Source organism: Telmatherina bonti, assembly GCF_933228915.1.
Source record: "Telmatherina bonti genome assembly, chromosome: 17".
Classification (NCBI taxonomy): domain Eukaryota; kingdom Metazoa; phylum Chordata; class Actinopteri; order Atheriniformes; family Telmatherinidae; genus Telmatherina; species Telmatherina bonti.
This window is the reverse complement of record NC_136615.1, coordinates 13,744,189-13,770,351: the sequence shown is the minus strand read 5'-3', so window position 1 is coordinate 13,770,351 and position 26,163 is coordinate 13,744,189. Positions and strand designations below refer to the sequence as shown.

General features: G+C 38.4%; 1 protein-coding gene across 1 annotated transcript in view; it reads right to left on the bottom strand.

Moving 5' to 3' along the window:
• Window positions 1-26,163, bottom strand: part of lamc3 (laminin, gamma 3) — a gene marked incomplete at both ends in the record, with an annotated part of 136,163 nt that overhangs the window by 74,330 nt on the left and 35,670 nt on the right. The window contains 5 exons of the mRNA XM_079257021.1: window positions 4,468-4,587; window positions 5,761-5,897; window positions 6,683-6,781; window positions 12,130-12,247; window positions 13,262-13,450. Of these exons, the coding sequence (XP_079113147.1) occupies window positions 4,468-4,587; window positions 5,761-5,897; window positions 6,683-6,781; window positions 12,130-12,247; window positions 13,262-13,450 (663 nt within the window). The remainder of the gene's footprint in view (window positions 1-4,467; window positions 4,588-5,760; window positions 5,898-6,682; window positions 6,782-12,129; window positions 12,248-13,261; window positions 13,451-26,163) is intronic.

Here is a 26,163-nt window from a genome sequence, read left to right as displayed (position 1 = left end):
GCTACATTTTACAGTGGAGGGTCTTCTAGTGAATAGCAACCTAGGATTAAGAATGAATGGCAGTGTGGGTTATAAACATGCAGAGATCAGGAAACGCAGACCCTAAAACTCACACTTGTGATAAAAACCAGACAGACAGAAGGAGACACTGTACAACCACAAACCATCCTGTTCCAATTTGTGGTTGTTGTTTGCCTCCAAACGAGTATTTCCCCGAGTTTTATAACAGTGTGGTCCTTTTATCTGCTATATTTTTAATTATGCGCCACCTTCTGGTAATTATGCACTTCCATGTGTCTGGCTTGTGTTTATTAGAAGCTATTCTTCACAATACTATCAGACCTTTGAATGTTTTTTTAAGACTCATTTTGGCCAGAAAGTGTGTCATTTTCTAGCGCATTTATGTTTTGGCCTTTTTTTTAAAAAAAAAAAAACATGTTAATCACATTTTATTACTTCTTTTTGTTGCATTTTGCTTCATTGTGTCATACTGTGTTAAATCATTGTATGTCTTAAGGTGACATTTTGATGGAAAATTTGCATCTTGTCATTGTTGTGTGGTGTTTCACACTTGTCACCTTATTCTGTTTGCATGGTCATTTTCTCTTGCTTTAGTCCATCCTATGTTTTTATATGACAGTTTTGTTTCATACTTGGGATAATTCACAGACTCAATAATATAAACATTTCACTGCCCTTACAGTAAAAAATATTGACAAGTAATTGATAGACCAATAAAAAAATTAAGACAAACGAGAAAATGTAAATAATAATAGTATAATTGAAAAAATATGCTGAAGTGATAGCAGTTTCATTATTATTCTGCTGTACAGCTGTCTGTTTCAAGCATTTTCTAAATCAGCATTAAAAGTAAGTTGGCTTTTCATCCCTTTCCTCATACCTTATATCCTCCTCCTTTTTCTGTATTCTTCCCATTTCTGTCCAGTTTCCACATTTTCCTTTGCTACATTGCTTTGCTGTTTTACATATTTCTAGACCGCAGTGCCATTAGAGTGAGTTATGTGCAAGTTTGCTTGCAGGTAACACTCAGGTTGTGTGAGGCCCTTTACTGCAACGGCAGTTTGAGTGTGAATGACAGGTCACCTCGGGGTGCTCTCAAGGATCTTCTTTCTCTCTTTCATTTCTCAGCTGAACACAAGGGCAACCATATGCTGCTCACTTTCCTTTTACTAGAGGGATATTTCATTAAAATTCTCCCCATCATTGCCTCCCCTTTCCATTAGTTTCTGTTTTCTTTTAGACTCACTGACGCTGCAGGCTTAGCAGGTTGGCCTGTGCTACAGATATGAAACAGATCACCATTGCAGGTTTTTTAACAGATGGATGTATGGACTCGAGCTTGATGGTGTCCCCTTCAGCATGAAACACTGCCATGCCAAGAAAGCTGCCGTTACCATCCAGACTCAAGTGGTGACCACAGCTCTTGGATGCAGGTCAAAGCAACTGTTTTGGGGGGGGGGGGGTAACTTCATGTTTGTTGATGACACTTCCTGACAGCTGTGCTCAAGTCGCACGTCGCCAGGAGCACTTGAACTCCGTCTGTGTCAAGTGACAACCAGATGTCGAGGATAAGGCAGAGGAAAGGTGGCAATGCTTCAGAGTTAAAGTATCTGCACGGACATGTTTTCATACATGCCTATTCATTTGTTGATTTTTATGTTTGAGCTGAAAGAAAATTGAGGACAAGACTATTTTAGATGTTTACTAAAATTAAGCATTGTTATGATGCAGAAAATAAAAAAAAAACAAAGGCCCAATTTTCATATCCCGGTTAGAGTAAGTGCCATGCTGACTTCACTGTCATGGGGAATTAATAAAACTAAAGTGCAATTCTGTTTTCAATTTCCTTTCGTAATGTCTGAAATAGTCTTGGCCTGGTCAACACCCCCTTGTCGAGAACTGCTGAGAATAATATCTGTGAAGTATTGTCCTTGGCTTGCCAATGGCTGATATTTTTGGAACTGGGTGAGCCATGCCTATCTTAAACACCCCTCATCTTGCTACCAATTCAATGAAGTTACAGATGATTGAATTCTCTCCCGTATGTGACGGCTCAAGCCCAAGGCAAACTAAGCGCACTATGATGACAAATACATTCAAAGCAATCACACAAGCTGCATTCTGCCTGATGCTCGACGTGGTGTTGCCACTCAGAATTATCTCTCACTGTGGTGAAGAAACAGCGGAGGGATTTCAGCACAAAATACAAATTAAGAGTAAAATCGGCAGGGGCAGTGGCTGGGAGGGAGGAAAGAGAAAGACCAGAGCTGCCTCCAAAGCTACTGCCACTCTGGTCTAATCTTTAAAGTGACTCTACAAATGCACCACTATGAAAAAGGCGAGAGAAAATGAGATCATTAATAGGGATGGCATGGCAATAGATGTGTGTATTTATTATGTGGAGAAACAACATAAACAAGCACTGCAAAAAGTAGATAAGCAGGCTGTCACAAAGCTGTTCTCGGCTAGTTGGGTCACTAATCTGTGTGCTGTGGCCTACAGAGACATCACTGAAAACTGTGTGAACAAGAAGGCAAATTTAAATATAACTTTAGCTGTATATTTATAAATTCTCACACACACACACACACACACACACACACACACACACATATATATATACATATATATACATATACATATATATATATATATATATATATATATATATATATATATATATATATATATGACAGATCTGACAGATAATTAGAATTTCTGTTATGCACATGTCTCAAGTGAATACACAAACACACATATTGAAAACTTGCCGGTCACTGACTTACTAATGCACTTATAATGACATTTGACAAATTATGCCTGACCACCATGCTTTGTCACATCCTCCTTCAGCTGAGTGTTTTTCATCTTTCTAAAAAAGGGGCCCCCAGATGGAGTTGTTCTCTGTGATTGTGCGTTCTGGGTATTAAACCTCCCGAATAGAGAGTTAATGGGATTGCTCCTGTTTTGCTTCTGGCTGCAGACTGCATAATGACTGGAGGGGCTGTGAGTTGATGCCTAGAACCGACTTAGTGGAGAAAAGAAGGAACCGAGCCAATTTTCACTTTGTTGCTTCTCCAGCATCGCCAAGACATCCAATTCCATCAGGTCTTAGCTGCTGGCGCGGCTGATAGAAATGGACTCTAAGACCTGCGGAGGGGCCAACTTGTTTCCTTATCTTCTAATGGTTCTGATAAGCGAGTTTTCAAGAAATGGTATCAGAATAACCATCTTAAACCCTGCTGCCAAAGTGGCCTGATTAATCTCACTAAAGAACAAAAAGAACAAGCTATGGATGTTATATTGTGAAAACAAAATTGTGATTTATCATAAAAAGTCAGGTTTTTTTTGTTAACCACTGAGTTGTTACAGTGAGAGCTGGACTGTGGCTTCCACCTTGGCTGGGTGGACGTTTGATTAGTGGCCTTTCTGTGTTCTTCCCATGTATGCCTGGGTTCTCTCTGGGTACTTTGGATTGTCTCACTGTCCAAAGACAGGTGATTAATTGGTTGGTTAATTGGTTACTCTAAATTGTCGTAAGAAGTGAACGTGAGTGTGAATGTTTGTTAGTCCTTCTGTGTTGGCCCTGCGATGGACTGGCGACATGTCCAGGCCGTACCGTGCCTCTCGCCCATCATTGCTGGGAAAGGGTCCAGCTTCCTGTAACCCTGAATTGGACTAAGTGGTTAAGAAAATAGATAGATGGATTGAAGTTTCAGTGATTGTTCACAATACTGAAGTAGTTTCTTGGTATTTGATCTGTGAATTGACATTGCATCAAAATCTATGATAGAAAACAAAAGTTTCAGCAAAAAAGAGGATTTTAAATGATCCCTGGTAGACAAAGAGTTAAGCATTGTCCAAATAAAACAAAGCTTCAACTTCTAACAACAACAACAACAAAAAAACTACTTTTAAGCCTAAACCTTTCTTTTCTGGTTCTGCTTGATGTGGATCCGACAGTGAGAGAGAGGCGCTCTGCATACTGAACCAACTAATTCAATCCAAAAAATAATGGCAGACTGGCAGTTTCTCACTTGAATCCAATCTAAAATTGGCCTCTTTTACCCAAGTACCTCCTCACAGCAGTCAAGATGGAATTCTAAGTGGGCAGGGGTGCTTAAACTGGGTTCAGTTACAGGAGAAAAGCTTTTTTTTTTTTGTTTTTAATCTTTAATCTCCTCTATAGTCATGTTCTTTATAGTTTTAGTGTCCTAATTAAATACTTAAAAGTCATCTACATTTAATTAAAGTCCATCACACTAAATGGAAATATGAATGCAGATGAACAACTAAAAAGCTGCTGCAGAATCTCTTCAAGATGAAAGTTTAATGAAGCGTAATTAAACATTCCAAACACTGAACATGCCCCACCTACAGAGTTTTAGGTAACAATCTGCTCTTAGAAATGAGGTAAAGTCTCTGCTAATTTGCTTTCTGACTCACCAGGGGCTTTGTAGAAACCAGTGTCTTCCTCAGTGAGAGGCAGCAGGTAGACTTCCCCTTCCTTCCACAGCAGGGGGTAGTCCTGACCTCCAGAAAACTCTCCCAGCCAACCATCCTGATCTGGCAACAGAACGAGTTGAAAAGGCAAATTTGAGCTTTCCTCTGCATCCCTCATGATCAGTTATATGGTGAATGTATACCCAAAATGCACATACATACACAGAAAATTCAATTCAAAAGTTTGCAACATGGTCTGAAATGTGGAGCCAATGAAATGCATTACCACTGACTGCCACTGGGGGAAACCATCAACAAGTGCCAATTCACATTAAATGTTCTCATTTATTACTCAAATCCAAAATTTAAAGCTTCTGATTCGTGTGTTATGGGTTTTAAATATAACACTAGTAAGATAGTTGTAAGAAGTTTCTTTTGAACAATTGTTTCTTTCTTCAGTCCCTTCAATTACCCAGAAAACAGCCATGGTAGAAAGTAGAACGTAGGAATTTTTGAGTTAACAGGGCTAAAGTTAACTTCCTGGCTCTATAAGAGCAATGAATAGTAAGCTGTCCCTGACAATGCAGTTAAAAAGTCCCACCCTTAATTAGTATCATCTACTCTGTGCTTTATCATAAATATAAAAATGAATTGAGGGCTAAAATAATCTAGCACATTGTAAAAGCCATTATGTATTTATAGTTTTATATTTATAGCTCCTTTTTTTGATCAAAATTGACCGTCTGGTTTGACTTCCCTATACTACAATATAAGATCTGCTGCACAACTAATGATGTTTTTTCACATTTGTTGCAATAATTCCACATTATTGCTCGTGATGTAAAGTTATCAACAGATGCCCTTTTAGTATGACAAAAAATGCTGCGTAGCACAGAAGTTGGGGAGTTGTGTGATGTTAAACCTTATGTCCTTCAACTGAAAGACTATTCATTTAAATCCCAACATACTCAACCACTTTCAGTACAGTGCGTTGACTTTCTACATCATTTCCATTTACTTGTGGTTACTATCAGGAGTTTAATGTACATGATTAGGTTACAAAGCTATTATCGGACTATAACACTCTGAAGTGCTCATTTGAGGTTCCTGTCACATGATGCAACGCTACTAAATGAAAAACCCTTGCTGTCATGCTAATTTCCCAGCCGGAACTGTGGAACTACCTTGTAATACACATACAAACTTTCTTCCTTTTTACAGCGGTGACTATCCTCAACAGTCCTCTGACAGTGATGAGCAAACATCATTAATGGTCGGGGAGCCCTAAGATAATACCTTCAATGAAGTCTGAAGTGATGTTGACAGCAGTGTAGTGATTGGATGAGGAGCAGGCCAGTGAGTGACCCAAACAGAAGCACTGTTGACAGCCTGCTGAGTTTACTTCTTGCAAATTGAAAAATCCTGGCTTGCATCTGTAGGTACACACACACACACACACTCTCATGCATAAGACGTTATTAACATGCATATACCGTGCACACACCTAATTTGCAGCAATTCGCCACACGCCTGCTGTAGTGTTGTTCTTACTGTCACTTAGCTGTGGAGATGCTGGCTGCTTGCATACTGTAGTGTTGAAAAAGGAGGAAATAATCGAGCTCAGCTGTGAGAACACTGAGCTCTGACCTATACACATTTCCTGGCATATGGGTGGGACAGACACACCACTAAAAATCATCCACAACACTAGTCGCATTACACAGGAGAGGGACTTGTTCAATGAGCTGTGAAATCAGTGAAAAAAAGTCAACAAACAGGGAGCAGAGAATTATTCAGTGGGAGACCTGGGGCTGTGGGCCTTTTTAATGACAAAGAGAGTTTATCAGTTTGATCCTGTGTCCTAGAGGAATGTTTCAGGGTGGGGTTAACAGTGTGTTCATTGTGCTAGTAGTTAAAAAACTCCATCTTAATCCTCTTTTTTTGTCACACATTGTGGATGTGCTGACCGGGCTACTGGGTGGAATCTGCATACTCCACATTGCAGAAAAGAATTTCCTATTATCATGATTACAGAGATGTAACAGTCTTTAAAACACAGGAAGGATTCAATCCTATCAAAAGTATGCAACTATTCACATAAACTAACGAGCAGCATATAAAGGCTTCAGTGGTTGTATTGTGTGGGACCCAGTCACCCTGGCAACCACAGGTCATATGTCCACACGTGAGAGAAAACAACAACAAGCTTTTAGTCCACCTGCCACAGCGTTGTCCCTCCACATTTGGCTTGCAGTAACAACGTCCATCCAGGTGAGAGCAGCTGCCTACAGCCCCGCTGGGGTCGCAGTCGCATGGCCTGCAGACACAGGTGATGTAAGGGCGACACATTTAACATGCTCAGACAGAAGGAGGAACATTCTTTTTTAAATTTTTTTATTTATTTATTTTTATTAAAATGAAAAATAAGACAATAAATATAAAAAGGAAGAATAAACATTCTTTAAAGGCACAAGTTTCAACTTTCTGTATGGAAATAAAAATCAGTTACAAATAATAGTAATTTCCTTAACTAATACTTGGAAGTACGAGATGGAATACTGTGGTAGTATCAATATCTGTTTATGTTTTTCCTGTTTCTGAGTACAATATTTTCAAACAGCAACCTTTAGATATTAAGAAAGTAGAATTTTTAATAATGACAATAATAATGAGTTTGCAGTCATTAATGCTTTTTTTATCTTGTGCTCATCAAGACCTTGAGTAAGTGAAGTCAAGCCGAAGGTTCAAATAATTAGTCAAGCGTAATGGTTTTTCTCACCACAACAAGGTCATACAAATGTTTTTATATGAAATCAACCACACAAACACAAGCTGCTCGACTTAGCACAAAGTGCATTATCCAAAAAATGAGGATGACATAAACATCCTTGATGGAAGCAAGTTAATAGGTGCATGGCTCAGCAGTGACTTGAATCCTATCAGATTCTGTTTGATCATGTTTATCGATTGATTACTTTTGTTTCAGACTTTAACGCAGAATCTATTTTTAATGAGACACCATTACAAATAATTCAATTATCCCAAGGCAAGCTGCCTCTACTTGTTTCTGCTCTAGTGATCAGAGTAATTCACACCTCTACTCAACTGCCTGAGTTTCCTGCATGAATGACAGAAAGCACTGTGTGTGTGTGTGTGTGTGTGTGTGTGTGCATACAGGCTGGCATTTGCGCACAACTGTATCTAATGGGTATTGACTGACAGTCTCTCTTGTATAAAATAATCTTTCTTATTAAGGTAAATATTTGTTTTGCACATCCAGTATGTCTGAAAAGTGACAAAATCAGAAAACTTATAAGGTTTAAAAATGGTCACCATTTCACGAAAAGGCATTTATACCCATAGGAGGACAACAAAAACATGGTGTATTACCTGTTAAGGGTTGTTTATTTCCACATTAAGTATTAACAAAGCTAAATGAAGCTTTGGCTTTGTACAGAATGATTGGCAGTTCTAATTGTTTTACCAAACCTTTGTTTAGATTGATGGTAGAAACGGGAAGAACACGCACAACAAGGCCAAACAATTAAAAGATGGAAATAAAAAATAAACGTAAGAAGTCTGACACCTTTGCCAAGTTCCATCACTATATCGTAGTATAAGGTCACAGGGTTTACTACGTATATATTTCCATCTGTAATTGCAACTTTAACGGTAAATTAATAAAGCCACAACTCCCTTTCTGTTCTTCCACTAAACAGTAAGACTATCTATTTTTATTGTAGTCATAAACGTAATAGTGGCATCAAACAAACATTGATATGCGATTCAACACCGTAACAACTTAGCATTCCCCCAGCAGCTAGAGTGGGTCAGGGAGAGCTAAGACAGACTTCTTGGGAATATAAATATGAGAACATACTCCTCAGGCAGACATATACCTCTCATATACATTCACATGCAGGCTCACATGCATGCTTGTCTTGTATCAAATCTTCGAGGTTAGACAAAGTTGAAGCATGCCTTTTATCATCAAAATGCACGGAAAGGGTCAATGCATCTTAAAGTTGCAACAAAGGGTGCGGGAAAAAAGAGGAAAGGAAATACTCAGACTGGCTCTGGGTGTGCAGTCTCATATCTCTGGAATGAACACAGCTTTACCCATCTCAAAATCAATTTAACCCTCTGAGCTTATTCTTCTGGCATATCAAAATTATCAATATCAGGGCCGAGTACAAATATGGAGAGACAATATTTCTGTAAATGCATTACTTGGGTGCATGTTTAGTGTGAGCACCAGAATGCATTTGCAATCAGCCTTCAGTCTGAGAATCGATATATTTCTTTTTTATGCTTTAAAATGAAAAACAAACAAAAAAATAAAACTTTTTGATGTAAATGAAAAGGAAATACTGAACTATGAGGTTTATGTATTTGATATCAATCTATAACCAGAATTGTAGCTCATTAATTGTTGCTGCCAGTAGAAATATATGTCCAGCAGCATATAAAGCATTGTGGATTTATCAGAAGAAAACAGAGAACTGTAATCGACCAAGTTTCTTCTGGGGTTTGTCGCAGAAAAAAAGAAAAAAAAGAAAAAAGCTCCCTGAAGTTTTGAAAGGCAGCTAGGCTGGATCTGGTCACCATGGTAACAGATGGAGGGACTGCATGGTCTCGTGACCAATTGAAAAAGTTCAAATACCAAATCTGTTGTCCTTTTGGTCAGGACGGCTGTGAAACCAACTAACACGGTCCTTCTGGAGTAAAACGGAATTCAGACGCAGACTTGACCAACAATAACATGAAACAAGTCTCATTTACTTGATAGGACAATATTCATTACTAACCGAAATCATGAGTTATTTAAGCCTAAAATATTAGTTTATATTTGTAATAAAAGTTTATCTAAAACTGTACAATTTACACATTTTACTATCACTAAATGCTTAATAAAGGATAAAACATTTTTTGGTAAGTTTTGAAGATGACCTTTTTGAAGACTCACATTTGAGACTGATTAAAACAGTGTGTGTGTTTTTCAGGTATTCTCTCATCATTAAATAAACCAGAAATGGGTTGTAGTTAATGCACCTGTAAGCAGCACAATGAGTAACAGATGACACACCAGACCTCTAATGAATAATATAATGAAGCTAATAGATGCAGCATGTCTTGCTGAAATATACAAGACCCTTACTGAAACAGATTTCCCCCGAAATCAGAATCTCATAAACCTTTGACCTTTTTATGTTGATGATGCCTTGCTAGATGTGCAAGTTGACAGCTTCATACCTGCTAATGTCCTCCTATGTTAAAAGGGTTTTGAAGATTGTACTGATAACAAGCTGAACTGGGCTCATCATGGTTTCCCTCCTCTTTCAGTCAAAAGAATGATTTCCAAAAAATGATTTCAGATTTTCTCCACATTGACCAAACAGTTGTTTTACACTCCGACTCGGTCCATTTTAAATGAGCTTTGGCTCAGAGATAACTTGTGGTTTTCTTGGATATGTTCTTAATGCAGTGCAACCTGAGGCCCTGATGATCACAGCCATCAAATATGCATCCCTAGTGCACAGAGATCTCTCCAGATCTTAAGAAGTCTTTTGGCATAACATGTACTGTAGATGATGAATATTCAAAACATTTGAGAGTCTTCCTCTATAAGGTGCTCTTTAACATTACTGACCAGTTCCTGTTCAACTTCTTTACTCTTAACATGTTTCTGAAGGTTTTGTAGTACCATACAACACAGATACTCAGTGCACATGGTAAAAGTATGATGCAGCTTCTGCCTCACAAACAATCTGCAACAAACAAGTTTAATTCTTTTACTCATCAAGTTATTGAAGGTTAAACTGATTTTCGTCAGCTGAAAATCACTGGCAATGTTTTTCATTGTAAACATAATAAGATCAAGTTAAAATTAAAGCCGGTTCTTGAATATCTCGCACACTAATCTATTTCATCTAAGAAAGGAAGGAGACTTACAGGATTTGGTTCACCATGGATTCTGAAATCAATGGGAACGTTTCAAATATTAATGTACACAGGCAAAATTGACCATCTTGTTCTGACAAAAAAACAACTTTCAAAAAAATCTGCTCTTCCTGCTTTAGGCCCTTTGTAGTTTGCAAGTGTATCTTTTATGGAAATATTTATCTGACTGCTAAATTATTCATATTGCTTACTGGATAATCACGGGCTTTGTCTGCCTTCTGTTTGGTGGTGGGGAGATAGCTGCAATGTGGACTGTCTGTCTGTCTGTCTGTCTGTCAGTCAATAAAAAAAAAAAAAAAAGATAAATCACAAGAAATGGATCATTTTTTTTCATGAATGGCTCCTGTTGATGCGTCTCTGTAGCAGGTGAATGATAACAGGGTTGTGCTCATATAGCAGTAGTTTAGTCCATATGTATATGTATATGTATAGTTGCATGATCAAAGAATTAGTGGAAAACGTAATCAAACAATATTCATAGACACAGTTATTGCAAGATGTCTTTTTGTTCGCTGGTGTGTTCCTTCATGCTCCGTCGTTGCTATGAAAGTCATTCAGAGTTTCACCTCTGTTGTCTCACTTCCACAGAAGAGCCAGCTGTCAGAACCTGACACTGTTTCCAGAAGCACCTGTTTGAGTCTTAATAAAATCTGTCTTTTCTGAACCTGAGGTCTCTGATATTTTGTGTGTTCCATCGGCTGAGTCGTGACATTGCGCTGTGCGAGGATCCAGCCTCCTGTGAATGTTTGTGGTTGCAGGCTGAGCCTGTGGCAGTGTTCTTCATTGAGAAGAAAAAAAGACTATTTGTGCTTTTACATCAATCACCAAAAGTCTCCAATAACAGCAGAAAAATTCACTAGATTTGTCACTACTTCTTTTTTAAAAAGTTGCTATAGGGGTTTAGTTTAATATGGCTAAGTTATTAGCCAAGCTCTCCGAGGAAATTACGCTACAGTATATAAACACAAACACATTTCTCTGCTAATCAAGTAATCCTTTCAAACAGCTGGAAACATGTATTCTGCTGCTTTTCAAGCAAATTACAAGTGAATTAGAACTACAAGAAAACAATGCAGATCAATCGCCAAACTATGATTTTACCACTTACATGTTTCGCAGTTGTGTCATGGTTTTAATTTTAAAATACATTTTTATTTAAATATGTAAAACTACTTTTTATCTTCAGTAAAATGGAGATATGCTGTAAAAATGTTTTTTTTTTTAGTCCACAATCATCCTTTCTTTGCAAGCTCCCATCCTGTACATGGCTGCAAGTTTCCTTCTAGCATATTAGCCAATGCGAGAGAAGACTGTTTCTATCAGTGATTCTGTGTTTTTGTGTTTCCAACATTGTAAACAATTCATGCTTTGCTCTTATCAGTTTGTAGATTTTTCTGAATGAAGCTTATCTGATAGTGGATATAGTCCAAACTTGGCAGATTTCTAAAGTCAGCGAAGATGTGCATGACTTGTAAAGACTGAATTTTGACAGATACCAGTTCAGAAATATTATCACACTTGATTATCTCCCCAAAGATTAAAAATGCAAAAAAGCAGAAAAATAAAAGCTGGCCTGAATATTATTTGTATCTTATAAATTCTTTCCCCTCCCATGTCTCAAATCCCTTTTTTTATACAGTCTGTCCACAGATTTAAATTTGTTCGTCTCATGTCTGTATATCTGTGTGATTGCGTGTTGCTCACCTGCAGCCAGCAGGACCAAGTGAGTGGAAGCCAGCCTGACACGTGTCACACTTCTCCCCCATCACACCAACTCGGCACACACACCTTCCCTCTACTTCACACTGCAGACTCACTGAGCCTGGGAGGAAGAGCAGATGCATCATGTAGGAACAAAAAAAAAACAAAGAAGGAAAGATAGATTATAAAAACAAAAACAAAACACATGGGTGCAGAGTATTCTAAAGAGAAGAAATTAGTCTAATTTATTAGCATTTACATGATTTTGATGCAATGATTATTTTTCATAATGAAAATAACAGAATACTTTGCTCTTGAATGACTTTTCACAAATCCCAAATATGAGCTTGGGAGAGCATAGCATAATCTTGCAGTAACATTTTATCAGATAGTGAAGCTTTAGTTAATGTAGGTAAAAAAAACACCTGGGACAGAAGGAGGAGATAAAAAGGAGTCTGGTAAAATCAGCTTTCAGCTTTGATCAATATAATGGACTCCAACAGCTCTGTGCAATCACCTTATGCTATTGATATGCAGCGGAAAAAGGCAGCAGATAATCCTCTTAAATTCTTCCTTATTATCCTGATGCTCATGGCCAAACATTTCATGTTCTCACACCTACAATTACACATTGCTTAATGAGCTACGAGTCCCTTCACCGATAATGTTCTGTGAGTCAACTGGATCAATTCACAGCAGCACGGTTAAGTGAAATCATGGATTTTTTTTTTTTTTAAATGATCAAGCCATTATAAATCTGATGAGATGTTCAAGACATATTCAAGACATCAAATGAACAAGACTGCATAAATAATAAATTAAAAACAAAAAAAAGGATTCCAGTCTTAGGCAAGGTTTGGCAGCCGAGAAGCCAGTGTGTTAGAGGAAATACTAATGCAATGTTATTAATGTTTTAAAAACACTGTCCATAAAATTGGTAGAAATTAATCCTTTGAGTCCTGTAGCTAAATCCTGGATATGGGTTTCTTATTGTGCCAGGACAGCATCCCAATTTCACCATTAAATCTCCTCATGCTAGGGAAAACAAAAGCAGCGGGTAATGATGCCATCATGGATTATAATTATGGTTTAAGTTATTATCAAAACAATTAAGGGTTTTAAGTCTTGAGCTTACCATTGATATTGCAGTTACAGGGTAGGCAGGGCTCTTCTGGAGCTTTCCTGTAGTGGTTATCTCTGCAGCGCTCACAATGGGGCCCATCAGTGTTGTCTCTGCAGCTCACACAGCGCCCCCCACTGCCAGTGCTCCTGTACTGCTCCGTGTCAAACACACACTCGTCTGATCTCCCGCTGCAGTTACACCCTGAGAGTGATAGAAAGAGGCCAGGAAGGAGAAAAGACAGGAGGTCAAGTAAGGATAGGTATGTTAAGAGCAATAAAAGAGCAGCCACAGGGGGGGGGGGGGGGGGGAGGGGGGGCAAAGAAGGGAACGGGGGAAAAAGAGTCAACAGAAATGGATGAAATGCAGAGACACACTGAGGGTATATGTGTGCGAGATTATGTGTTCTGGGATTGGATCATAATTTAAAGGCTCGTTGCTAATCTCATTTCACAGAGACCTAATGAGGAGCCAATCGGCTGTCAGGGGGCACTTAGATAACAGCAATTCATGTTTATACAAGAGCAAATTACTCAGCTGATAACGCACCATCACAGCCTTCATACCCTCATATCAAATCCCTTCTTGGTTTACCAGTTGCCCTAAGGGGGGATTTAGGTGAAATTGTCCATTTTATTATGAATCAAGCTCTCTGTTGTGCTGAAAATAACCATAAGATTACTCTTTCCTTTTAATAAGAAGTCTCATCAGTATTCACCTTACTTACTCAGTTGCTCAAAAAGCAAACAGTATGAATTTTGGATTGAAAATGCAGAGTTCAACCACAGATTCTTCACTTCAAATTATGCAAAGTTATGATGTATGAAAACCCACTATTTGCTGTACTTAAACTGAACAGTGGTGATAATCCTTTAAAGGACAAGCTTATCATTATAACTGACTAAACTTGCTATGATAAAAATGTTTATTCAGAAATGTATTTTAAAACACCACTTCAAACTAACTGTTACCATTGCAATATAACTACATTTGCTCCTTTTCTGGACTCTACAAAATGAATTATAGACTGACAACAGATGATATATATATATATATATATATAAGTACAAAGCAAGCTTGTGGTTCTGTAAATCAAACTCTTACATTCTTTGCACTATCATACTTGTTCACTGTCTACAGTCTGCAGATGTTGATGAATCAAAACCATTATGGCAGCTCCTGACATGACACAACATCTTAGACTGAAATCTTGCTAGAGCACAACTGTCAGCTACTCAGATGCACCACAGACACAATGCCAGACCTGTTTTTCTGCAAAAATACAAACCCACATAGTTCTGAAGCAGGACCAAAAACACTTTCAAAACTCACCTAGGAATAAGAATGAGAATAAGAATAGAAATGGCATCATGACATAGCATCCATGTCTGATCCTGACAGACAGATATAAACCACCCATTTACTATTTTGCTAAAATGAGTGAAAGAAAGCATTAAAGAAAAAAAAAAGAATAAAATTCCTTTGCAAATTACACAGAACAAAGCCATCTTTGCTCCTGAATTACAACATTGAAGTATTTGACAAACCATTTCAGTACATCATTACAGGTGTAGTGTGTAACATAATCAGGGGTAAATGACAGAAAAATGTTAAACATCATTGGAAACTGTTTTTCTATTAGTATCTAATCACTTTCCTAAGATATCTGTCATGTTTTCATTTTCTTATCTACTTGCCATGGGTCCATGAACATGACAGCGGCTGCATTTGTGCAAACATTTTCCTAAGGTGTGTCTGAATTGACAAACAACTCTGTGCAGGATGAAAACTGAGCTTTCAAGATCCATTTGTTTGGTCTTGTGTTCATAAATTGGGGCCGTTCATTTTAAATTGTATCATACGTTGTCGCCCTTATGTTTCCGTGAATCTTTTACATAGGCATAGTTGTTAAGTCAGTTCATTTAGTAGTGAGTGGTGCTGCGTTCAGAGTTCACTTCAACATTTTGACACTGGTTGTTTACGGTAATGCACTGCGATGAAGTTGTTTACAACCTTCCAAACACACCAGAGGAAGTACAAGAATTAAACCAGGAAGGTTTTTGGTAGTCTCAACTTGTTATGCATTTTCTTTGGGTGCTTTTTATCTGGCAATTTCTGCATCGTCTTCTTCTCAGGATTGTTTTTGTACCACTCAACAACACTGCCCCCATAATTTCCAGTGAAGATGCACCATTTTCTGCATTAAGCAACACATAGCTAAGTTCCCTCAAAATGGACAGAACTGGGTCAAGCATCAGTGGGCTTTAAAACTGTTATACTGGCTTTGTTTAACAGGCCTTTAGCACTCTTTAGGATAAATAACGCCTTAAAAGGCACATTGAAGAAGGCAATACATATGAACACAATGTTGAAGTCTTTGCCGCTAATAATAATCACGGATTAGCTTTCTGGGGAACCAAAGTGCTCCATTATTTATTCACTCCTCAATCATACTTGGCGTTGGTAAGCTACATGTGTAACCACAGCTGCCCTGGGTTAGACTGATGGAAACTCAGCAGCCATTCACACATTCACACCAGCGATGTTGGTATGGATAGTGAAGTGTATCAATAAATTGGCACACATTAACGACTGGGGAGAGCAGGATTCAAATCACTAACATTTCAGTCACTGGATGACCTGCTCTACCTCTAGAGTCACTTCTGCCCCCACAAGTCCACCATCACTGTATCACCAGTGGATGCACTCACAGTTGAAAATGTGTGTATGTCCGCAAGGATTTTGGACCCTGACAACCATCCTTCATTGACAGCTGTGTTTTACATTTGTAGCCATTGTTAAAGCCCATCTTTACCACAGATGCAAGTAACACACTGTACACACTGTACCTTTAAGAAGAAAAACACTGACCTTTATGAATAAGTTAACCCATTATTTATTTTAAGGCCAAAATTTGACAGGGAGATTGAATCTCCTGTTGATGACTCAATAGCTATTTTATCTTTACCTTATCATTTTCTGTGGGGTGTTTCTTTATTTAAATCTCTCCAGTAGCTCCAGGATACACTGGAAATACTATTTTGCTTTAAATTGCATTCAGACACATTAGCAGCACTTTGGAGAATACACAGTACCTAGCTTGAAATCTAAGCTGAAACTGGTAGGGTAGCTAATTGAATTCACAGGCAGGTTGTAATACACTGCATTGTGAATAGGTAGGCTAAAATAAGCCATGTGTTGGCAGCTAGCCTGATGCTCCATTTGGAGTTTGCAGGTCCTTCATCACATACTGGGTTTTTCTGTCAGACCATTCTTGGGGATTGACGTTTTTAGCAGCAGACACAAGGCTGCAGAACAATACTCTGAGCTGGGAGTTGTAAGTGCTTTTACTTGCAAACCTGAATGGTTCACTGAATGACGTATGGAAAATAACAGGTGGTGCTTTTCTGAATCTTTTCCATCTATTTATTTTGTTTTAATATATATATATATATATATATATATATATATATATATATATATATATATATATATATATATATATATATATATATGTATATGTATATACATACTGTATGTATGTGTGCCTGTTTGTGTGTCAAGGGAGACCAAGAAATGTGAGTATTAAGACCACTCTCTGTGATGTAACACTCGATGGATACTGGAATCTGGTCCCAGGGGACAAAGCACCTTTTGAATGTCTCATTCAATTCAATTCAACTTTATTTATATAGCGTCAAATCACGGCAATGCCATCTCAAGACACTTTATAGACAGGAAAAAAAAATTAAAAAAAAACATAATGAAAGCCAATTCAAAACAGCCTATATAAGGAAACCAACAGATGCCATTGGAAGCTCCAACTCAATCTCCCATCCTGAGAGGGAGAGAGAGAGAGATAAAGAGAGAGAGAAAGAAGCTCAGTGTATCAGGAAATGTCCCTCAGCAGTCCAAACCTATAGCAGCATAACTAAGGGATGCTAACCATCCCTAGCTATAGGACTCATCAAAAAGATAAGTCTTCAGCCTAGTCTTAAAGGTGGGGAGGGTGTCTGCTTCCCTAACACTAACTGAGAGCTTATTCCATAAGAGAGGGGCCTGATAGCCAAAGGCTCTGTCTCCCACTTGGCTCTGTGAGACTCTAGGAATCACAAGAAAGCCTGCAGTCTGGGAACTGAACTCTGCTTGGATTATAAGAAAGTATGAGGTCTTTGATACATAGTGGTGCTTGGTTGTGGAGAGCTTTATATGTAAGAAGAAGGATTTTAAAATCTAATCTAGAATTTAAAATCACTTGGAGGAAATTGCAATGGAGGAACGTCATGGGAGGACAGGCCCACACATGGGATGTACCACCAGCAGATCACCGAAGTGGCCAATATGAACAAGTCCTACAATGGCTAGAGTGTGCTTGACTGACGGACAGCACAGAGGTTCCAATCATGGCAGCAAAGGAACAATCCTACAGAACCAGGGCCATCGAGGATCAGATCTACCACACCAGGCAGGACCCCATGGTCCAGACTATGCAAAGAAACCCCTGATACAATCTAGCACCTCACAGCAGGATGCAAGATACTGGGAGGCAAAGAACACATGGATCACCATAACCAAGGAGCTGACATATTGAACAGAAACACATATGCAGACTGGAGACCCCTGAGTCCCAATGAGAGATACTTCCCAAAGTGGTGGTGAGTGATAGGGCTAAGATTCTTTGGGATTTCAAATTCAGACGAACAAAATGGTTGTGGCCAGCCAACTGACATAACAGTCATGAATTAGGAATAGAGGAAAGCCGTGATGACTGATATAGCCATTCCCCTGGGATGGAAATATCAGGACAAAGGAACACGAAAAACTGGAGAAACACCAAGGCCTCAAAGAAGACCTGGAGAAAGCCTGGTAGTGCCAGAAGTCATTAATACACTGGGGGTTGTGACCTCAACACTGGAGAAGCTCCAACAAATGCGTAGAGAAAAATCAGACAACGCCATCCAGAAGAGCGCAATCCTAGATGCAGCTAAGATCCTGTGTAGGACCCTCAAGTTCCCAGGACTCTCGTAGAAGACCCGAGCTTGAACAGTCACCTTCCCTGCCCAGAGGAGTCAGAAGGATGGGTAAGGGAAGAGTTTTTATAAAGAGAGTCTAGATCCTGTGATGGACTTCCTGTCCGGGGTGTACATTACCTCTCCTCTGATGACAGCTGGGATAGACTCCAACTCCCTGTGACACTAGATTGGTTAAAGCAATAATAAAAAGGAAATAATGAATAAATGATGAGTTCAGGGACCCATCTATATGCTTTTTAGGTATATGCCTTTTATTTGTTCATCAGTAATATGTCTCTTAACTGCTTAATGTTCCTGGGATTCTTTGAGGTTGTCACCAGTTTTTTTCTATCTATTGTTTGGGCAGCTGTCTGCAGCACTTACTGTGCTACAAACAGGCTCATTTGCATTTTCAGGGCTTGTTTACCGTCATAGAAGATGACATTAATTTGGTGTCTGTGAGTTCAGTGAACAAACTGATCTGGGACATATTACTAAGGCTCATGGGGTGGAGGTGAGAAGGCTTGCCTCAAGCAAAAGAATTAAAGTACCTACAAGGAACAACTAGCCTGAATAACTGTATCCTATGTGGTGCTCTCTCAGTTGGCCAGTTAGTCACTGGGAAGGGACATGAACTCTAAACAGTGAAGAAACTGCTAATCAAGCCACAGTTCCTTGTTTATTGTTCCTACAAGTGTTACAAACAAAGAATGAGACATTTAGGTGTGGAAACCTAAACATACGAAAACTTTGGCGGAGTTGAGCTAATTGTAATATTTTAAGTGCTCAATTGTTAATTATGAAACATAATTTATTAAAGATTAATAAGGTGTCACTGTTGAGAGCTGTGCTGTGTCTGAAAGTCATATTACACAAATTGTTTAAAGAAATTAACAAAGGAAGTGAAGAAATGAGCAATACAAATGTTAAGATTAAGATATTAATAACAAGGAGAATATATAAGCTAAAGAAAATATACCTTGCACTGCTAAAAGTAGACTTTTAAACACAATTTACATTTTTTAACAGATGCTGAGTCCTTTGCTTTCACATCCACAGTCTTCTTGGTTATGAACCAACAGAATCTGATAAAACTGTCCTCCCCCAAAGAGAAAGTTGCTGCATGATTCAGTTGTGATTGGCACTGGTGGGCATCTCGCCTAAATTTCACCAGCCAGCTCCACTTGTCACCTCCCATCCACTCTATCTTTATCATGCCAGCTAGAGGTGCTGCTGCCGGTGCCAGTCAGGCGAGCTGACAGCCAGGCGGCAGCACTGTCAACAACAGCCTGAGTCTCTGTCGCATTTCTGTAAGTGGTGCAGATCCATGTGGACTCTGATGTCTCATAAAGTTTGCAGTAATTTAGGATGTCTGCTTTTATACCACAGAGGAACGTATCATTGTCAAAGGAAATTAATCAAATATTGCACTATTTTATATTTTACATCAAAAGCTCTTTCATGAAACTTTGTATGAAACTAGTTCATACAAATGTGAAACTCCTTTTCTCGTTTTAATAGTTTTAAATAAGGTAAGACTGACATTTTTTCATGAATTATTTAACATTAATTTAGTTTGGTTACAAAGTCTATACTGAACATTTGTAAATGAATGTAACTATTCTCTACTAATCTTGACGTTTCAGTGGTTGTCTTTTTACCTAAGAAATGGAATAAGAAAAAAATGTGTTTTTAAAAATATATTATTAATTAACTCATTAATGAATAATCACATAAGAAAGTGTGAATTATAAATAACCTTGAATAAATGAGTGGACAAACAAAGCCATGACCTTCTGTGCTGATATAATAAATATTCACTGTGGCATGTATAGATATGCAGAGAAACCTCATTTGATTCTGATTTCGCACCAAGATGGAAGGCTGTTTATCATTAGTGTCTTTGCTTCATTTAGTAGGATGAACAACAATGAAATCTGCTCCTTGATCAGCTCTAGTAAACTGGGTCGGAAAGCATGGTTGGCAGACAGCTGATGGCTGCATAACGTTTGCATTAGTTTATTTAAAGACAATACAGAGGAATGTCTGAACCATGAGTCACACAGTCAGAAAGGACACTATGTGCACTTAACTGCCAGGGAGTACAACAATTCTTCACCATATCACTGGTGAACTTAGACTGTATAGAAAAGATGAACGGAGCCTCCATAACAACAATGGCAGGTTTTCTGAAAAGCTGAACTGAAGGGTCGCCATCTTGGCAGCGTCATGCATGCCGTAGCTCCCAGAAAAAAAAAAAAAGAATGGGCAAAAAGGTAGACCTAAGAAGGGACTGTGAGAGTAGAGGTGGATGATTCTCATCTATCAAACTCTGACCTGCCTGTTGCTAAGAGCTAACTGAGCTAATCGGAGCTAATCATCTAATGAGGTAGGTGAGCTAAAACTACATCAAACTGTCAGCCAGCTAAAAACTGCAGCACTTCTAAACAGATGAGCAATAAGAACATTCAACATCCTCCGCCACAGTCAGAAAGGTAAACATGACCTATTAAACGTAACATGGCTTTTGAACCAGGGTGTAAATATGTTTATTTCTGCTGTAAAGTTGGCCTTTTTAACATGGAAGCTTACAGTAAGTGACTCCCTTTTAGAGCCCCTAGTGGATGAGGGGGGGGGACTACAATTTTTGGCACATAGGTTTTACTTTAATAGCCGGATGGGAGGTTGCCGCTTGGTGGGAAGTAATTAAACTTGTTCTATAGGTGACAGTTCAGCAGAACAAAAGTAATAGGTGCCGGATTTCATTAATGTATGACCTTAGTGTCATGGTCAGATGAGTAATTTTGATTTTACCACTTTCATTTTAGCAAATCACTTAGTTTTTATTTTCCACTGAAAAGAGCACTTTGTTGCTAAAATCTGAGTCTGCTTGTATTTCTTCAGAAAAGGGTTGCTGCCAAACAAAACAAAGCGGCTCTGAATCATCTTCATCCTGTGATGAAACATTTCTGTCCTTCATGCAGATGTGTTTAGCCTGCAGGTCCTTAAATTTTGCTGCTTTTATCCTGATTTTTGACTAAAGTATTTACCTTTTACATATTCCTGCATTCATAATTACTTATGACACACATACAGTCACATTGTTGGAAAAAAAAAGAACACCATTTTAAGCAATAGTTGAGCAGCTTGAGATTATTTCAGTCAGAGGAGGCCAGACTTAAAGCTATTCATTCACTCAGTTTTATTGATTGTGGGTTTGGCATTATGTTGAAAGCCCTTGCTTAATAGTGTTTCTGTCAGCTTTGGACATAGTTAATTTTGCTTCCCGCTGGGTTATTTACACCTGTTTTAAATTAGCTGATTTCCCTGCACCTGCAGTCTTTAAGTCATTACCCTTCTTACATACGCCCCAGATTTTAATGCATATTTGTTGTCTTTGTACTAGTTGTTAAGCATACCATTTTAGGACTACTTCCTGTCTCTCAAGTCTTCTTCACATCAATGGCGAGTTATTTTAAAATGGTTACTTTGGAAGTTTAGATTACTTTGGGGCCATTTTGCCTGCTTCTTGGTTGTTTTTTGTTTAGCTGACTGCCTATAAAGTAACCTGTGTTTATTAAATGCAGATATAGGATTTTATTCCCACGTTTCCTGCATTTGGGTCCTACCCCAACTATTATCAATGTATTTCCATCTGACAGAAAAGATCAAGCCCTCAATAAAAGCTTTTTTTTCTTTTTTTTTTTTTTTTTTTAATATATGGGCAAATAAAGCTGCAGCAGTTCTTCAGAACTGCTGTGAAAACACAATGACACAGGATCTGATGTCAGTAAAGTAAGGCGTCTAACTAGACCTCAGAGCAGTTTCCTTTTCCCAGACTGTAAATTAACTATATTTTGTACTTCTGTGTCAAAATGTTTCCTTTGTGAATCTTCTGTACAGTACGAGGAGTTAGAAGGCTTGGTGTACAAACTAAATCCTCTGTAAACACAGATTTCAACCCAGTTGATGACTTGTATATGGGGGTTCTTGGCCAGTGTTTGTGTAACTTGAGTAGACTTTCAAACACAAAGAATCAATATCATGTTGTTCTACAGCCACATAGTAGCTCTCTATGTTGGGTTTGCCCCTAATTTTTCCTCAGTTGCTATGTGGGATGAAAGCAGTGAACTAAAACAAGACAATTTGGTAAACACTGTTTTTAACACAACCCTCCCTACACACACAGTTTTCCACCGACTGTGCTTGGCCATCTTGACCACACTTACAGGTCTGCCCACCCACAGCCTCCTACTGGACAAGTTGTTTTCCTTTATCCTGTCCTGGGGACCACACAGTCTGTGCATCCCTGACAGTGTGGGCTTTGTGCAAGTGACATGGTAGCTCAGTGTGAGAACATAGTGCTCAGACTTTCCTGGGACTATATATGTACAGAACAGGAGAGAAATATAAAGACTAAATTAATAGTATACTCATGAAATGCATCAATATTGGATTATATTACTGCTGTAATTATGTCCTGCTGTTTTTTAACAATAGTTCATGACACCTGGTGTTAATTAGCATGGCCAATAAACAGCTTCAAAAGGACTTCAGGAATACTGAAAAGCCCTTCAACACATGGAGAAAAAGGCTTTATTCAAACGACAGCCTTGTTACTATATTACAATGCGCCTTTAAAGACAATTCTGCAATAAATTTGCAATGACTATTTATTAAGGTCATAAATGTCTGTGCTGGGTTTAAATAAACCTCTGCTCTTTCAGTGGACACTTTCAATGCCAACTCAGCAACTTGCTTGACTGTTTACTGGTGCTGTACTTTAAGGAGAAGTTAATCCAATGACTCTGTCCTCGTGCTACCAAAGCATTTCGTAATTCAATCGTTTTAGGAAAGAAACTCCTCTTTCCACTGCTTCCTTTCCCACCAGTATCACATGAACTCCAACACTTATAATGAAATTTTAAAACGAATTGCACAGAAAAAAAAGTCTTTGGTATATTCAGCTGCTTTCAAAACCATATCAGTGGTGGAAGGAGGTAGTAATGCCTTGCTAGAAAGTGTAGAATTTTTAGACCACTAAACACCGCACACTATTTTATATGAGGTGATAAAAACAGACGCTTGTTGAATAAAAGATCTGTGCTATTTACCATAGTTAAATAGTTTATTTGTGGAGCAATCATCAGGATTTCTCTTTGTGTTCAGGATGAGAGGTGGCTTCATACTGTTAGATGCTAATGTTTTGTGACACCCGGCACACTGTGGTCTCTCTTCATGACTCATCATCCTACTGGTCAAGCCCAGAGCGAGACATGCATTGTCATATTTAGGTTCTCTTTTGGACCGTGGGGTTGGTGGAGAGGGGTGGTGGGGTTGTTGTTGAAATGCTTGTTGTTTGCTCATTATCATTTATCCATTAGTACAGTCTCGAATTTGTCCACGCTTTGCCTTGTGTCACAGCCCTACACCCCCCGGGAATAACTGTCTTAATATGTTTAGTCATTAATTGTTTGTGTCGCTGTAAATTCAACACTGCTGACAGTTCATTTGTTTGGCAGTACAAAATTCCTCAGTTCACGGAACATGCAATCACGCTCGTGAGCAGTGGGAGAAAATGTCAACAACCAACCGACAATCTTTTTTTTTTCCTCGTGTGCCCATAATATACATACAAAAAAAAAAATATCTTAACAGTTGACAGTTTGACAGCTGGCATTTATGGAGGAGCTCTGGTTTCCGTTCTTGTTTAATTGCTTGCAGCACATGATGGAGAGAAAGATTGCTCTGTAAAGACAAAGTCAGAAGTGAGCCGGAGTGCACGACGGAATATGAGGTGGCAGCTGATAACAGAGGTCAGTGATATGGCAAAGTAAAGGCCAAGTTCTTCTCACGTTGAAACATGTCTGAATCACCCCTCTGTGTGCGATTTTACTCTAATTGGATGCTTTTGCTACAGGAAACCTGTTTTGTCCCTTTGAGGAAAAGTGGATGGTCCAGTGGCTTCAGTAAAACTGTGAGGCAGAGACTTTAACTTCCCTCAAGAGACCAGTCCTGCAGCACTTCAGGGTCCTGCTGAGCATTTCCAAGGACTCTTTAATTTGCATATCCTGCATATATAGACATATGCATTGCCTTTATATTGCTCCTCGGGGCTTTGTCGCAGATTAGTCCGGACGCACAGCAAGAAGTATATTTTTCTTACCCTCCTATGGTTCCAACAGTAGCTCCTTTTAGCTTTGAATAAATTCTAACAGCATTGCAATAGCAAGCAAAATCATTACAATCAAAGCTTGATGAAAAGATGTGATTGGCTGGTTTTAGACTCATTTGTTGTGCTACTTTGTTCCGATATACACAACCTTTAAAAGCAGCAGTGTGGGTGTTAGAAGGCCAGGCTTTGCTTTTTTTTTATACAAAAGCGACTGTGATGTGAGTACTTCCTGAACTACTCACCAAATGACACGTTTGAAATGAGCCAACAGAAGCATGTAACATATAAAACCTCAGTTATAATGATTGACGTCAATCAACAATAGGTCCTTTTCTGTATCAGTCCTCCTCCAGCAGCAGGGAATGGTTTTAGAAGGTTAAAGAAGGTTGCTGCCTTACCTGCAAGAGAGGTAATGCGAACCACAATCTTATTGTCTTCTGCCCTTTATATGAATAATTTCCCAGTACTGTTGCAGAATACATTGCAGAGGGACCACGATCCCCTGAGGCACAATGATTTCTCATTTTTACATTTAATTTGTTGGATGAATGAGATGTCGGACTGGCAAAGAAACCCACAGTGATAAACCAGCCTTGGAGAAGTTGTGTTGCACATGCTGTATATCCTCTGCGACCTTTAGAGTACTGTTGTAGACAAATTGGACTTTGACCTGACCCCATGTATTCCCAGACATTTAGGAGAACTAGATTTCTCTTTTATTCTTTTAACATATTTTTGCAGATTATATTGTTTTCGCTTTCTAAACACTCATCTAACATCCTCAAAATCTGCAAAAATGAATCTGTAGAAAAAAAACTAATGAATCTTAGGTGGTTCATGGAAAAACTTTGACAGGTCATTTTAAACATGCTTCAATTTTTAACGTTTTTAACTTTATTACAGCAAAGAGTTATAAATGTAATTCATAACACATTTACATTAGTGGTGCCAACTGGCATTATTAAATGAAAAAAATGACAGGTTTAGGAAATTTACGTATTCACTTTCTTACCAAGAGTTGGATGAAACATTGATGACGGCCTCATGCTAAATGTGAAGCTATAGCTCACTTCCCCAGCCAGAAAACAACCAACCAATAAACTACTGAATTGTTTTTAGTAATTAGATTAGATTATTGAACAAACAAGGCTTTTTAATTAGTTGCGTGATGGATTGATGATCATGTGAACCCCACTTCTGGCCATGACCTCACTGGCAAACTGAATGGTGTAAAGACAAAATGGAGCTATTATTTATAGCTTAGAAACAAAATCAGTACAGGACTATAAAGCATATTTGAACTTTTTTTTTTTTTTTTTTTTTTTTTTTTTTTAATTTGAAAGACAGTTGATACCCTGATCATGGTTTCTGGCATATCACATACATGTACACTGCCAGTCAAAAGTTTGGACACGCCATTAGTTTTAATGGGAAAGCGTGTCCAAATTTGTGTATGTGAAAATATTTACTTACATGCATGACACCTTCCAAACAATGTGGATTTCCTTGTGTCGTAAATTGCAATAACTATTGTCAGAGAGATAAGGTGGTGAATTTAATCCATTACAAACTCTGTGCAAAGTACGACAGCTTATATTGTTTCTTTTATTAGGGCTGCGTAATAAAAATTGACAGGGAGAGGGCACCTTGCACACAAGTTGTTTAATCCATGTTGTGCTGCTGCGAACTGCCCTCAAATGACCAATTTAAGGAAAAAAAAAAAGTCAATT